Raw genomic sequence first — 17,298 nt, 5'->3', positions numbered from 1 at the left:
TTTTCAATTAATAAGCATTTTCTGTCTTTCAACCTTATTTTTTCCCATGGGAAAAAACCTCCTTGTAACAAATATGCACGGTTCAACCAAAAAAAAAAAAAAAAATTCCCACAGCATCTTGTTCTACATCCTGAATACTCCCTGACATCTCTCTGCCAGGGATTGATATAGCACAGGTCATCATAGGTCTCTTAGAATTATGGCTAGTTATTGCATTGATCAGAAATCTTAAATGGAAAGTTTTTTGTCTTTACAATATTGTTATTATAGAAATTGTTCTCCTGGTTTTGCTTACTTTATTTTTCATCAGTAAGTATTCCCACATTTCTCTGAAAAATGTCCCTCTAGTCAATTCTTATTGCATAATGGAATTTCATTACCTTCATAGGCCATAATTTGTTCTTTTATCCCCAAATGATGAGAACTCCCTTAGTTTACCATTCTTCATTGCTATAAAGTATGGCTATACATGGCAAATACAGACATACGTTTAGGAGAATTATAAGATGTTTAACCTATATCAGATTGCTTGCTGTCTAGGGGAAAAAATTAGGGGGAAGGAGAGAAGAAAAATTTGGAATACAAGGTTTTGCACAGGAAAATGATGAAAACTAATTTTGCATATATTTGGAAAAACTAAAAAAAAACACAAAAATAATAGCTATAAATATTTTTGTACTTATGGAATTTTCCTCCTTTTTTCATCTCATTTCTGCTAAAGTCCTTGTAGTATCACTGACAGCTAGGTGATGCAATGGATAAAGTGTGCTGGGTCTCAAATCAGGAAAACTCTTTCTACTGAGTTCAAATCTGGCCTCAGACATTTAATAGCAGGATAACCCCAGGCAAGTCATTTAGCACTCTTTGTCTCAATTTCCTCATTGGAAAATAAGTTGGAGAAGGAAAACCATTCCACCCTAAGTGGAAAAAAATTTTAAATAAAAAAAATAAATAAATAAAAAGGAACCCTAAGTGGGATCACAAAAAGTCAGATACAAGAGAAACAACTGAACAACAATAAGAAGTAGTATCAGTGGTCAAGAGTGTGCACAATTCAGTAATTCTGGACATATGAAGGTAATATTCCAGTATAGTGGTACCAACTTACACTTCCATCAATAGTATATTAACTTATCTATTTTCCTGCAACTCTTCCGATAATGTCATTTTTCTTTCTTTCTTTCTTTCTTTCTTTCTTTCTTTCTTTCTTTCTTTCTTTCTTTCTTTCTTTCTTTTCTTTTCCTCTTTCTTTCTTTCTTTCATTCTTTCTTTCTTTCTTTTCTTTCCCTGTATCTTCCTTCCTTCCTCCTTTCCTTCCTTCCTTCCTTCCTTTCTTTCTTTTTTTTCTTTCCCTCTATCTTCCTTCCTTTCTTTCTTTTTTCTTTCTTTCTTTCTTTCTTTCTTTTCTTTCCCTCTATCTTCCTTCCTTTTTTCCTTCCTTCCTTCTCTTTTTCTTTCTTTCTTTCTTTGTTTCTTTCTTTCTTCCTTTTCTTTTCCTCTCTTCCTTCCTTCCTTCCTTCTTTCCTTCCTTCCTTCCTTCCTTTCTTTTTCTTTTTCATTCATTCTTTCTTTCTTTCTTTTCTTTTCCTCTATCTTCCTTACTTTCTTTTTCTTTTTCTTTCTTTCTTTCTTTCTTTCTTTCTTTCTTTCTTTCTTTCTTTCTTTCTTTCTTTCTTTCTTTCTTTCTTTTCTTTTCCTCTATCTTCCTTCCTTCTTTCCTTCCTTCCTTCCTTCCTTTCTTTTTTTTCTCTCTCTCTTTCTTTTTCTTTCTTTCTTTCTTTCTTTTTTTCTTTCGCCAGTTTGAAGAGTATAGTATAGAAACTCAGACTTTTTCCATTTTTATTTCTTCTTCCAGTTGGTGATCATCACTTTGGAAGAAGCTGGCTGTGTAGATGCTTGTGATTGACAAGAATGTGGTTTCATGGACAGAGACCCATAATGCCAGATTGGAAGGGGTAGAGAATGAGAGGGATATGTTTAGGAATTAATCAAGAGGACTTTAAATTAAATTTTGAAGAGAAAGGATGGTATCATTAAATCTAAAATGAAAATAAAAAGGAAGCTGGTGGAGAATGTAGTTTCAGACAGCAATATAATTGCACAAATGACTTCACTGCAGCTCACTTTAAACTGGAGAAGTGAGAATTAGGGTGATGGACTTGGCCCAGGACAACCAGGCTAGAATGAAAACTATATATACATTATTATGCAATGAAGGACTGGATTGCCATGGGCTTAGGTGAGAAGGTACAGAAATAAAATTACCAGAGCAGGCAGGTCTGGATTAGGTTATATCATAAAGACACATAATGGAAAAAGGATACAAATTTCTCCAGAATATATTAATGAAGAACAAAGTCAAAGAAAAGAAAATGAGATAAGAGAGAAAGAAATATGACACAGTTGATAGGGAAGTTGGAGACAGGAACACCCAGATTCAAATCTTGACTCAAATTCTTCATAATTTGTGGCCCCAGTCCAGCCACTTATCCACACTATGGTATAGTTCCCTTATCTCCAAAATAGGTGAGAAGTTAGAGACTAAGACCTCTTAGATCCCTTCCAGCTTCAAGTCTATGACTTTATGATCCTATGACAAACAAGTATGTAATTAGTTATTTGGCCATGGTCAAGCCTGAAGGATTAAGAGAATCAGCCAGAGAATGCCCCTCAGCTCCCATGGTATCAGGGATGAGTTTCATCCTTCAGAACAAGCTTGTAGGCCAGGCATTTTCCCCAAACTAAGACAATAACCAATGCACAGAGTGTAGTTAACAAAGGAAATCCAAAATTGAAAGAAAAGAAGGTCAAGTTTTAAAACTCCAAGATTTGGTAAGACTATAAGTAAGGATATCCTGGAACCAGCTCAAACTGATTGTGAAATTTTCAGCATAAGCATCAACATCTCAGAAATCAGTAAATGTTACAAATCAGAATTCGATTTATTGTTTTGTTGATTGTCTACACTTCAAAAACTGAAAGGGAAGATATTAATAATGTAGATTGAACTTAAAAGTATGACTTACAGTTGATTATTTAACATTTGTTAGCATACCTATGTAATAAGAGGCTTGGTGGGAACACAAAGAGAAATTGAATGGTCAGGGCAGGTTAATTGTCTCTCCAAATTGTCATAAATTCTTTGACTTACCTTAACATTTTTTGGCAGTGGCTTGTTCTGTGTTAGACCCACTGTGATTAATGCAATTACAGCCAAGAAAAATAAGAAACCAAGAATGACCAGGATATTCTTGTATCCACATCTCTTTGGCTTAGTATCTGTAACCAAAAAGAAATGATTGTCAGTCAATAAGGATTTATTAAGTTCCTGCAGTATATCAGGATCTGTGCTAAGTACTGGGGATACAAAGAAAGGTAGACAGACCTCTCTGTTATTTATTCAGTAAGTATTTACTGAGTGCCTGCTCAATAATGTGCTGGGTTTGGGAAAGAGGAAGACAGCAAAATATTAAAAATTAGTCTCTACCCGTGAATAACTTGCAAGAGTTGATAAGCGAGGACTAATTCACATGAAACAATACATCAGTCCCATGATGGCAACAATGCAGTGCTCTCCCCACTTGTGTAGATCACTGCTTCTATGTGCCTTTTTAACTTTAAGGTTAAGTGATTAATAAATGTTTATTGACTGAGTAATTGAGTTGTACTGCAGCACAGTGCAGTGGTTACCTTTTAATGGTTCACAGACTCTTTGCAGGATTGCAGTTGATGGTCCAAGGAATTTGTGCTAATTTTTTTGTTAATGAAGCCTAGAGCAATAAATAATTGCTCAGTTATTGTTACAAATAGTTTTTTCTTCTCTGACAAGCATATGTATGTTTGATACATTTTAGATTTTCATAATTATAGGTAGAATAAAATGTTATATTTCATAATTATGTAAATTATATGAATATGAATTACATGAATATATAGTACATTTTAATTATATATATAGTACACTTTAATTTGGAGATTTTTGGAGAGAGCAAAAGTTATCATGTAGCTTTTGTAAACATTTAATTAATAAGCCTAAGTGATATATATATTAGACATATATATGTCTATATATATATATATATATATAGTATATATATTAAATTACACTGGGGTTCACAGCACAGTTTTGCTGTTGCTGTTGCTGTTGGAAGGAGTTCAAGGAACAAACAAACAAACAAACAAAAAAACTGATAACCACTGCAGGCAGATTGCTAGCCTGGGAATCAAGAAGACCTGGGTCTGAATGCTCCCTTTAACCTAGCTATATGACCATGCACAACTGCTTTAACCATTCTGAGCTTCAATTTCTTGATCTGCATAATGTAATAAATAATTCGGGTAGTAACAAACTCTCACAGTTGTTGCACAACTCTAATGAGATAATTCCTATAAAGCATTTTGCAAAGTTTAAAGTAATTATTTATGTAAATATAATGATTTATATAAATATTAATGATTTATATCAATATAAATATAAAAATAAATATTAATTCATTTAAATATCAATATCCTATGTTTCTTTTGTTCATTTCCTCCCATAAATCTTTCATAGAAGATGTGTCCAATATGAGGGGAAGGTCTGTGGCTAAGTTTCTCTTAAATTTCATAGATATCAATCAGTCCATCCACAAACATTTATTAAGCACCTACTATCTATCAGGTACTATCCTAAAGGACAAGAGGCACTTATGTTGGAGACAGCATATTAAAGAAATTAGGGAGATATGAGATAAAGAATAGATAGGAAAGACTCAATCAAGTTTTATACTTCTTAGAGTAAATCTCAATCAATTTATTAATCAACTAATAGTTGGATTAAGAATGAAAAGTCCTTGGATGAATCCAAAGTGATGCTGACAGGAAAAGTATTCAGACTGAAAAATCTTAGTCATGTCTACAGTCTTGCATAAAATAGCAGACCAGTGAAAAATCAGAAACTAAAGATTTAGAATTGAGAGGGATTTGGACGTCTGGCTAAGGAAAGAAAAGAGTAGAAATCTAGTAGCTCAGGGGCAACTAGCAAAAGAACAAAGAAAAAGTGAGACCACCCAGTGACAAAGATAGAGTAAGGAGGGCCGTGTACCCTGAAGGCAAACTGAAACACTGATAGTATCCACCCCATCAAAGACTTAGGGAAGTTCCCAGAAAAAAAAAAATCTATTTTTTGCCTAACTTCTCTTTCTAGTACCTGTCTATTAACAGACATTATGATATAAGATTCTATGGCTTTTTTTTACCCAAACATTTCCAGTAGCCCCAATTTCACTTTACCACAAAGAGGCCACCAAGGGTTGAGTAGAAATCAAGCTGAAATGTAAATTAGGGCTAAGTCAAACCTTTTCCAAAATATTAGGAATTTTCCTCACTGGGAATATGGAGAGATTGTGACTATACAACTCATTTTTTTGGTTAATATAAATTTGTTTAAAGCAGCATGTGAACCTGAAAGGACATTCTAATACCCATAGGCTTAAAAAGAGATAATTATTTCAATAGTGTGTTATACTAAAATAAAATCCTTCCCTCATAACAAATAAATATAATCAAGCTAAACAAATTTATACATTTGTCAGACCTGAAAATTCATGTCTCATTTTATACCTATAATATATCACCCCCGTGTCAAGAAATGGAAAAGTGGAAAGCATGCTTCATCATTAATATTCTGGAGTCAGAACTGGATATTGCAATTAGCTGAGTTCTTAAATCTTTCAGTTAACTTTCAGTTGAGGGGATGTCCATTAATTGGGAATGGCCAAATAAGTTGTAGTATATGATTGTGATGGAATACTATTTGTTATAAGAAATGACAAGGAACATGGTTATCAAAAAATAAAACAAAACCCAAACCCACCCAAAAAATAACTTGAGAAATCTTATAAGAACTGATACAAAGTGAAGTGAGCAGAACCAAGATTACATTGTACTTAGCTATTCTGATGAAGATCAATTCAAGACAATTCCAAAGAACTCATGAAGAAATATCATGATGAATACTTCAAGATAGAGAACTAATGATGGACTCAGAGTGCAGATGGAAACATGCTTTTTTCCTTTTATATTTCTTGTTTTAGTGTGTGTGATTTTTTTTTGACAACATGGCTAATATGGAAATATGGATTGCATAACTTCCCAATATATCATATTAGAAAGTATAATCAATATATATTGCTTACTCTCTCAAGAAAGAGGAAGGAAGAGAATTTGGAATATAAAATTTTTTCTTAAATGAACATTTAAAAAGTTAATGTAGTTGGGAAATATTTACTGAAATAAATTAAAATGTATATTTTTAAAAGTTTCCTTTACACTAATGTAGTCATTGTATAAATTGGTCATACTATTGGTTATATTTACTCCCTCTATATCAATTCATACAAATCTATCCAGGTTTCTCTAAATTCCTCCATTTTATATTTTCTAATAATTTAATTATTCTAATAATTCTAATTGTGTAATATTCTAATAATGCAATAATAATCCCTTTTAATAACAATTCCATAAATAAATGACATATTTGTTAAGCTATTCTCCAATTGATGGGGTAAATACTTCATTTCCAATTCTTCCTAAAGAAAAAGTGCTGCTATAAATGCTTTTTTTTTTGTACACTTTAGTCCTTTCCCTTTGTCTTTGATCTCTTTTAAATATATATCTCATAGTAGTATCATTGTTAAAAGGGGTCAAAATGGGTCAAATTCTATATTTGTGCAATTTAGTGCTCCAAAGGCATACAAATTGCTTTTTAGAATAATTGAACCAATTCATCATTCTACCAACAGTTATTAGTGTACTTGTTTTCCCTCAGCCCCTCTAACATTTTGCCTTTTCTTTTTTCTGTCATCTTTGCCAATAATGGGCCTAAGGTAGAATACCAGTTTTCTTTTAATATGTATTTCTTATTATTAGTAATCTGGAGCATTTATTCATACTTTCTTTTTTTGTTTCGGTTTTCTCTTTTGAAAATTGCCTATTCATATCCTTTGACTATTTGAATGGCTCTTGTTCTTGTATATTTGAATCAGTTCCCTATATATCTTGAATAACATACTTTTATTAGAAAGATTTGCTGCAAAGGTTTTTCCCAATTAATTGCTATTCTTATCACTCCAACTGCATTGATCTTGTTTGTGCAAAGATATTTTAATTTTGTGTAATTAAAATTTTCCATTTTATCTTTTATGATCATCTCTATTTCTCATTTGATCAAGAACTTTCAGTTTGCCCACAGTGTGAAAAGTATTTCCTTTCCTCTTTTTCTTCTAATATATGAGTACGTAAATGTGTTTGTGTGTTTGTGTATATACACACATATCCTTTTGAATCTAAATCATATATCTACCTGGAATTTATTGTGATATATGGTGTGAGATATTGTTCTGAACCTAATTTCTGCTTGTTTGCTTTCTTGTTGTTGTTGTTTTTTCATTCATTCATTCACTCATTCATTCATTATTTATTCATTTACTTATTTATTTATTGTAATTTGAGCTCTTGTCCCAATTGTTGATGTCCTTAAATTTATCTATTATATTATGTTTGGTTTCTTCTAGGTCTTATGTACACAATTTGCTCCATTGTTTGACTTTTAAAAAATTACCAATATCAAATAGTTTGGATGATTACTGCTTTTTAATTTAGTTGGAGATTTGGTATTATACTCCCTTCCTTTCCACTTCCCCCCTACTCTTTCCTTAAGATTCTTGCCAGATGAATCTTATTATTTTGTCTATTTCCAAAATACTACCAAAATAACTCTTTGATAGTTTCATTGATTCAGGTATTGAATCTGTAATTTATATAGCATTGTTATATTCCTTCTAACTATTCAAAACCTGACACTTTGATGTCCTACCCAGGCCTGGGTTACCATAAATGACTCATGCTCCAAAACTATTCCCTCTTTGTTTAAGATCTTCTTCTACTCCGAGTTCTCATTTGCTCAGGGTGGAGATTTCAGATAGCCATTTTGATTACCTAATTAAAACACACTGAGATATTAAATGACCGATCTTTTTATTTTATTTTCAACTTTTTTAATGTTTTTATTTAAAATTTTGAGTTCCAAACTCTATACTTCCTTCTTTTGTCTTCCCGCTCCTTGACACCATAAGCAACCATATATAGGTTATGCATGTGCAATATGTAAAATATTTCCATATTAGTCATTTTGTACAAGAAAACTCAAAAGAAAAAAATAAAGAGAAAAATCTCATGCTTCAGTCTGTATTCAAAAAGAATATCAGTTCATTCTCTGGAGGCAGATAGTACACTTCATTAATAGTCCTTTGGTAATTGTCTTGGATAATTTAAGTAGCCAAGGCTATTACTGAGTGCAATATTCTCCTTCTGTTCACTTTACTTTAGATCAGTTCATTTAAGTCTTTTCAGGTTTTTCTGAAATCATTCTGCTTGTCTTTTCTTATAGTACAACAATATTCCTTTGCAATCACAGCTTGTTTTGCCATTCTCCAATTGATAGGCATCCTTTGATTTCCAATTCTTAGCCACCACAAAAAGAGCTAATATAAATATATTTATATAAATAGGTCCTTCTCTCTTTTTGGGATATCTTTTGGATAGAGAATTAGCAATGATATTGTTGGATCAAAGAGTATGCACAGTTTTATAGCTTTTTGGGCATAATGACTCATCATCTTAATCCAACATTCTCTTCCCCCCATATATTCCCTTAAATTCTTCTTGTTCTATTTTTTATTTCTTTTCCACATCCAACCATTATTGTGGGCTTTGTGAATGGGGTAGGAAGTAAAATAAGAGAAAAGAAGAAAAAAGGAGAGGAAGGCAGAAGGTAAGCCAGTATTTCAAAACTATATTAATTACATTGTGTAATACTAAAGCTAGAAGAGAATATTGAACAATTGAATTATAAGAAATGATAAGCAAGATGCTCTCAGAAAAAAAGACTTCAATGGAAAGACTTCTATGAGCTAATGCAATGTGAAAGGTACTATGTACAAAGTAACAGCAATATTGTAAGATTATCACTGTGAATTATTTAGATATTTCAGCATACAATGATCCAAGACAACTTTGAAGAACTTATGATGAAAAAAGCTACCCAACCTCAGACAAAGAACTGATAGTGTCTGAATACAGATTGAAGCATATATTTTTTTACTATATTTTTTCTTGAGGTTTTGTTGGGTTATTTTTTGGGGAATGACCTATGTTTTCTTTCACAATATGACTATTATAGAATTGGTTTGCATGACTACATGTGTATAACCTACATCAAATTGTTTATCTTCTCAATAAGGCAGAGTAGGGAAAGAGGAAGGAAGAGAATCTGGAGCTCAAGTTTTAAGAACAAATGTTAAAAATTGTTTTACATGTAACTGAGGAATAATACATGCTAAATAAAAATTATAAAGAGAATATTGGAGGCATATGATACAGTGTAAAAGTATGGAAAGGAAAGCTAAGTGGTACAGTGGATAGAATGAGAAAGACTTCTTTCTGAGTTTAAATCTAACTTCAGTCACTTTCTAGCTGTGTGATGATGGGAAGTCACTTTACCCTGTTTGCCTCAGTTACCTTATCTGTAAAATGAGTTGGAGAAAAAAATGGCAAACCATTCTAGTATCCTTGCTAAAAAACTCTCCAATGGGGACATGAGGGTCAAATGACTAAAAAATGACTAAACAACAACAATGAAAACTATGGAATTTGGAGTTAAGAGATCTGAGATCAAATTTTGGCCTTGATACTTACTAGCTATGTAGCTTTGGATAAACCATTTAACTTCTTAGAACCTCAACTTATTCATCTGTTAAAGGTGTTAATACTTTGCTACATATTTCCCAGGGTTGTAATGAGGAAAGCACCTTATAACCTATAAATCTTAAGGCATCATGAAAATATGAGTTGTTATCATCATCTCATTCTATTTCTCACTTTAGAGATGAGACTATGAAAGCTCTTAAGGGTAAAGGGAAGTCTCAGGCTCACACACAGAATTAACAGAAAGCCAAAACTCAAATCCTAATGGTTTGGTCTGTCCCAAAATTCTTAGTGCAGTTTTAAGTTTTAATGATTATTTTAACTATTATTCATTTTGTGTAACTTTTGATAATTATTTAATAATATTCATTGTAAAGCTGCACTAAGAATTTCACGGAACTCTATATAATATGAGAATGTTTTGAAATGGTAAGTGGGATGCGAGCCACCAAAGAATCCAGGCACACTTATTCTCCCTCTCTCTCTTGTTACTTGTAGCTGCCAACACTTTCCCAAAAAGTAGAAACTCGAATCTTTTTCTTGACTCTAGACCTAACATTCTAACTTTGGGACTGGACTTTAAGTCAAGAATTCCAGCATTGCCATAGATGAGTGAATATTTCATAACCCAGGAATCTCTAGAAGAATTTTTATACCATTATTCCCCAAGTCCCTAATGTAAAATTAGGAGAAATGACACATTTTGGAGTGACCATTTATATTCTTCCATTCAAATTCTCTAGTGTCTCATTGTAGCATACAATGGGCCCTGGGCCTAAAAAGCTGTGCAAATAAAATACCCCATCTAAATTTTATGAAACTGTAAAAGGTCCTATGAGAACAGGCCTGGTAATAGAAAGTGTGTCTGTCATCCAAAGACCAATGTAGCTAGCTAAATCCATCACTGACAGTAGATTGTCCATTGAGTCATGAATTTATGAAATCTTCTAATAATATGAAGGGGATTGCAATGGAAGGGGAATGCAATCACTCACAATGATGAAATTACTGATCCTTGAAATCCTGAAGCACTGAATTCAATTGCAGTTGCAGAAGAAGAAATACAGGACACCCCAAAATCTTAAAACTACTCTAAGCCTTTTGGGACATCTCTAAATACACAGGCAATGTATGCTTTGTGCTTAGAGAATTTTGAGCCATCTTAAAGCATTTTGGCCCTTTTGTCCCTCAGACTTTTGCGGTAAAAGCAAACCTCTAGAATATATGTATGCTTAAAGAAGAGAAAAGAGAGGCTGCTGGGAGAGAGAACCAAGAAGAAGGGAGAATTTTGGTTAGGAAGGTGAAAATACAAGGCAAAAATAGCAGCTCCCTGTAAAGCCCTAGTATTCCTGAGCCAAGTTGAGAGCTGCAGAAGCCACACAATTCTTTGTAGAAGGTGGAAGAATGGTAGAACCCAATGAGATCCACTGGGTACCCCCAAATCAACAACCTCTTGGAGCAGAGACACCAGAAAAAGATATTCTGTTTTCTGAATGGATGTCCATCAGTTGGAGAATGGTTGAATAAATTGTGGTATATGAAAATTATGGAATATTACTGTTCTGTAAGAAATGACCAACAGGATAATTTCAGAAAGGCCTGGAGAGACTTACATGAACTGATGCTGAGTGAAATGAGCAGGACCAGGAGATCATTATATACTTCAACAACAATACTATATGATGACCAGTTCTGATAGATCAGGCCATCCTCAGCAACAAGATCAACCAAATCATTTCTAATGGAGCAGTAATGAACTGAACTAGCTATGCCCAGAAAAAGAACTCTGGGAGATGACTAAAAACCATTACATTGAATTCCCAATCCCTATATTTATGCACACCTGCATTTTTGATTTCCTTCACAAGCTAATTGTACAATATTTCAGAGTCTGATTCTTTTTCTACAGCAAAATAACGTTTTGGTCAGGTATACTTATTGTGTATCTAATTTATATTTTAATATATTTAACATCTACTGGTCATCCTGCCATCTAGGGGAGGGGGTGGGGGGGGAAGAGGTGAAAAATTGGAACAAGAGGTTTGGCAATTGTTAATGCTGTAAAGTTACCCATGTATATATCCTGTAAAAAAAAGGCTAATAAAAAAAAAAAAAAAAAAAAAAAAAAAAGATATTCTGTTTTTCCAATTCCTCCATACCCTTCTCAACACCATTTTCACTGGTGAGATACTATTGTGAGTTCCTTTTGTGGCAACTATGACTGAATTTCTCTGGGGAGGAACAGTTGTTGCTGTAAAGTAGGCTTCTGTTCCCTTGCTAACTGAGATCAGATCTGGGTTCCTCCTCAATCCTTTAGATATATTTTAATGAAAGCTGGCTTAGGTTTCATGTCTTTTTTATAGTCATCTTTAATTCTCAACTCTTTCTCATATATACTTCTCTCTCCATTTCCAATCAATTGCCAAATATTATTGATTTTACCTCTTATCTTATCTCTTATATCTCTTACAAATGATCCCTTCTTGTCTTTCATGAGACCATGACCTTAGTTCAGGCCATTATAACCTCTCAATTAGATGGCTGCAACAGCCTCTTGGATGACCTCCTTGCCACCCCCTTACCCCCTACCCCCGTCTCTCTTTGACATGGCTCATCATCTATAAAGCTGGAAAAATGATGTGCTTAACCCCCAAGATTGAACTTGTTACTTGCCTGTTTAAGAAATGGTGGTGATTTATTACTTATTGACAAGACACAGACTCCTCTATTTGTCAAATAGAATTCTTAACAATCTGAACCCATTCAATCTTTCTAGGCTAACTTCCCATTATCCCCCTTTACATATTACATATATATGTATATAAATCAGAGCAGCTGATCTACTTATTGTTCCCCATATACAATATTGTCTTCCCCATTTCTGGCATTTATACAGATTGTCCTATCCTTGCACTTCAATTTTTTTTTTTTAAATATAGTTCCTTCTTGGTTCTATATTTTAGAATTCCTAGTTTCTTTCAAGAATCAGCTTAAGCTCTGCTACCTAAAGAAAGCATTTGTTCCTTTCCCTGCCCCAAAAAGAATTATCTTCCATTTACTGATTTATGGTTGTTATTCCCTTCTAAAAGAACATAAGATCCTTAAGAACAATTCTCCTATATTTTGTTTTTGTCTTTTTAACTTTAATACCTCAGACATTTACCAGCTGTGTGACACTGGCCAAATTGTTTAATCTCTGTCTCAGTTTTCCTAGCTGTAAAATGGGGATCATAATAGCACTTACTTCACAGAGTAGTTGTAAGAATCAAATAAAGCATTATTTATAAAATGTTTCTCATAGCACCTCACATATAGGAGCATTTTGATAAGTTTAATAATATTAATAATAAATTATTTTGTTTTCTCTCCATTTTAACATGCAATTTTGATGTCCATTCATTATATTACAGTGGACAGATTATTGACTGTAGAAAGAAGGAACTGTTTTGAAGCATAGGACATTTTGTGAGAGAGGATCTGGGTTCAAATCCCTACCTCTTACTACCTGTGTTATCTTGGACAAATCATTGAACTTTTATTGGCCTCAACTTCCTCAACAAGCTGCACAGTGAGGGAGCTGGACTATATAACTTCTGAGGTTTCTTAAGATCTCTTCCAGTTCCAGGTTTAAGAGCTTATGAATCTTAAGAGAAGACATTGCCCATTTGCTCATCCTTTTTTTCCCCCTCTATAGTATTTTATTTTTCCAAATATGTAAAGTGAGTTTTCAACATTCATTTTTAGAAGTCTTTGTGTTTCAGATTTTTTACTCTCCTTCCCTTAACTCCCCTCTTCCCCAAGACAACAAGCAATCTGATATATATTAAACATGTATAATCCTTTTAAAGATATTTCAATATTTGTCATATTGTGAAAAATAAATCAGACCAAAAGGGGAAAAAACATGAAAAAGAAATAAAGCAAACAAACAAAAAGGTGAAAATACTATGCTTTTATCCACATTCATTCTCCATAGTTCTCTCTTTGAATGTGGATAACATTTTTCATCCCAAGTCTGTTGGAATTGTCTTGAATTACCATATTGTTGAGAAGAGTCAAATCCATCACAGTTGATCTTTACATAATCTTGTGACTACCATATACAATGATTTCTTGATTCTGCTCATTTCATTCAACATCAGTTCATGTAAGTCTTTCTAAGCTTTTCTAAAATCAGTCTGCTCATCATTTCAAATAGATTAATAATGTTCTATCACATTCATAGACCGTAATTTGTTCAGCCATTCCCCAACTGATGGGTCCACTCAATTTCCAGTTCCTAGTCATTATAGAAAGGACTGCTACAAACATTTTTGCACATGTGGGTCCTTTCCCATCCTTTATAGATCTCCATTTGCTCATTTTGTCCATGATGTAACTTTCCTGGTATTTTCAGTTTTGTCTTCATTTCTGTCACTGTACAAGAAAATGCTCTTTACTTGGTTTTTTCCAAATGATGGTATTTATTCATTAGTTATGTCATGAGCAAAGTAGCTTACATTTTTTCCCACTTACCCTACTCTTGTTTTACTGGCCACAGGCTATATTTCAGGCCACATAAAATATCCTTTTTCTGTCTCACTCTCTCTGTTTTTCCATTTGCATGGGACCAATAGGAAAAGCTTAGTTCAACTAAATCCTTAAAATAGTTCAGGATTTACTTTGTATTATGCTAAAGGTAATATGTCTAATAACAGAGATAAGGTCACTCATCCATTCCCACTATTGATCAATTAGCCCACCCAGGGAAAGGGGAATCAGTCAGAGCTCAAGAGCTCTAGGCTGTGCCTTCAAAATTCCTCAATATATGCAAAGGAAAAGGGGGATGGGGAAGAGGAAAAAGGAAAAGAAAAAAAGGCTGAGTTAATTGTTTTTGTTCAACCAATGTCTATCATCTATAGGACTGCACTCTCAACTGATGTGAAGCACTGTGTGAAAAAAAGCACTTAGTTCGGAGCCAGAAAACATGGCAGGCAGTTATGATACAATGGTAAAAGCTCTAGATTGCTAGTCAGAGGACCTGGGGACAAATCCCAGTTCTGACACCTAGGAAAAATTCCTACACTTAAGTTTCTTTGTGTAATAAGTAGGTGAAAGTTGAAGGGGTTTTCACTAGATAAGACAAAGGGGGAAGTGTGGAATTTGAAATTAAAGGGCCTAGATTTAAATCTGGACTCTGCTACTTACTTTGTACCTTTGGGTGTGATTCTGAGTGACTTTGTCACTTAATATCTCTGATTCTCAGTAGATTTATAAATTTTAATATCTCTTCCAACTCAAAATCTCGAAACCTGTGAGACATACTAAGAAATATTCAATGCTTCCTAGTTACTGAAGGAGACATTAGCATCTCCAAGAAGGATGGCAAACAATGCTAGGGTCCAGATCAAATGATTGAGAATAAGAATGATCCACTGTAAATCTCTTGCTTCAGACTTCATGTCTTGGCGGCTTTAATCAAGGTTTATTATGGAGAATACCCCGCTCCATGCCATTCCTCCTCACCACACCACTCCCCCAACTTGCTAATTTCCACTAGCTGACATTTTGATACTAAGAAGGCTGCTTCATCTATCAGCTCAAAGCAATTATCTGAATCATGCAGTATTTGAATAATTGAAATGTCCAGAGCCCAAAATGTCAAATGTTCTTTTTTAATTTTATGGCTAATTGCCTCAATTAAAGGATTGCTATGCTAGTAGATCTGAGAGATTTAGGTTTAGCAAGCCAATGATCTCTTCATTAAATTCAACATATACTTATTAAGCATATACTATGTAGAACAAATGCTTATTAAATATGCACTGTGTTGTAGGAATAAAAAAGACAAAAATAAAATACAATAAAACTGTCTCTGTCCTCAAGAAACTTGTATTGTCCTAGGGATAAAAAATAGATTTATATAATCTCTTACATATTAGATTATATATAATTTTTATATTTCAGAAAGGCAAAAAGAGGCATTATATAATATGTTACATGAAAATTTACAGAGAAAGAAAATATTAATAGTTAGAGAGAAACTGGTATAGCTAGGGAATGCAATGGATAGATGCCAGCCTTATATCTCTAAGTTCAAATCTGATCTCAGACACTTACTAGCTATGTGGTCCTGGGCAAATCATTTGGCCCTCAGTTTCCTCATCTGTAAAATGCAATATTATTCTTTCAGTGACACTATCTAGTTAAAATTCACAGAATGCCACAGGACCCAAAGATATAAACTGAATGTAATTTAAAAGGTAATAGAAATTGAATGTCATCTAAAGGGTAATATATGATAGACATGAATAGGTGTATTACTAAAAAAAGAATAAAGCAAAAGAAAGCCATAAGGGATCTAAGAGGTGTAAGACCAGAAAAGGACACATGATAAACTTAACAATGAGAATGAAGTACAATTGATGGACAGTTTTTATGTTTCATTGCTTTCTAAGCAACATCAAGAAATCTGGAGAAGGGCCTTAGCATATAACCCCTTGTAATAGATTTATGGGAGTATATTGACAAGATTCACATTAGATGGAAAGGCAAGAATGAGTCACAATCTGCATTATTGGAGGGAGTCCCCACATTGACGAAAACATAGGTCCATGGAAAGACTGAAGACATAGCCAGAGACAAAACTGAGACAAATGAAATGCTTTTTGCATGGGATTAATTTCAGGCTCATTAGCTATGTTTAGAAAAAGAAATGAAGAGCTATCATAACTCTTGTAGAAGCAGCCATTGTTACATAAATAATTAGCAGCCTTTAAGAGAACTTAATAAATAGTTGGTGAATTGAAGTTAGTTGAGAAAATCTATTTCTTCTTTAACCCACAGCCTGCTCTCAGTATAATTCTCTATCTTAGCCTGAAGATAGGAAAGAAATAACATTATCTTGCTTTTTTTCATTTTATCAAATTAATAGGTGATTTGGGTACTATCAAACATAATGGTTTTCCAGTGGGGAAAATGATAATTTTGCTTTCCCCCAAATACAGAGAAAGGCAATGAGATAGAGTTATGTTTCTTTGGGCAAGCAATTTTGTTCCTCTTCCCCTCTCTTCCTCTAGTCTTAGCTTCCTTAACTATCACTTTGCTTTCAGCTCTAAATTTTTTATCTTGTTGACCTAGTTATCTTTAAATTGATTGTAAATATTAAAGTGATCACACTTGGAACAAAGTTTAATAAGTCTTAAGGAAAATAAAATATTAGAAATCAAACATCTGTGCAGCACACACTGAATTTCTTCCTATGTTAACATGGAACACAAAGCCAGAAGAAATAATGGAGTGAAAATCCCTTATGTAAAATAATTGATCCTTATTAAAGGAACTACCTTAATAGAGAACTATGTCCTCTGCATAGCATCTTTAACTTAACTCTTGTCTCTCTTTTATCTTTACCCTCAACCTCCAGGCCACTACTGAGTTCTCTCTGGCACAGAGATTGTATTATTCTCTAATTTAATCCAATAAGTATTTATTAAGCACCTATGACATATAAGGCCCTAAAATACAAAAACAAAATGAAAAACAGGCCCTTCCCACAAGAGGCTCATATTTTCC

At 33.4% G+C, this 17,298-nt stretch overlaps 1 protein-coding gene across 5 annotated transcripts in view; it reads right to left on the bottom strand.

Moving 5' to 3' along the window:
- Positions 1-17,298, bottom strand: part of ENTPD1 (ectonucleoside triphosphate diphosphohydrolase 1) — a 168,446-nt gene that overhangs the window by 37,933 nt on the left and 113,215 nt on the right. For all 5 annotated transcript variants that reach the window (XM_031956158.1, XM_031956155.1, XM_012540543.3 and 2 more), the window contains exon 2: positions 3,152-3,279. In XM_031956158.1, the coding sequence (XP_031812018.1) occupies positions 3,152-3,279 (128 nt within the window). The remainder of the gene's footprint in view (positions 1-3,151; positions 3,280-17,298) is intronic.

This window comes from Sarcophilus harrisii, chromosome 2 (assembly GCF_902635505.1).
Source record: "Sarcophilus harrisii chromosome 2, mSarHar1.11, whole genome shotgun sequence".
In the NCBI taxonomy this organism is placed as follows: Eukaryota; Metazoa; Chordata; class Mammalia; order Dasyuromorphia; family Dasyuridae; genus Sarcophilus; species Sarcophilus harrisii.
This window is presented reverse-complemented; position numbering and strand designations above follow the sequence as displayed.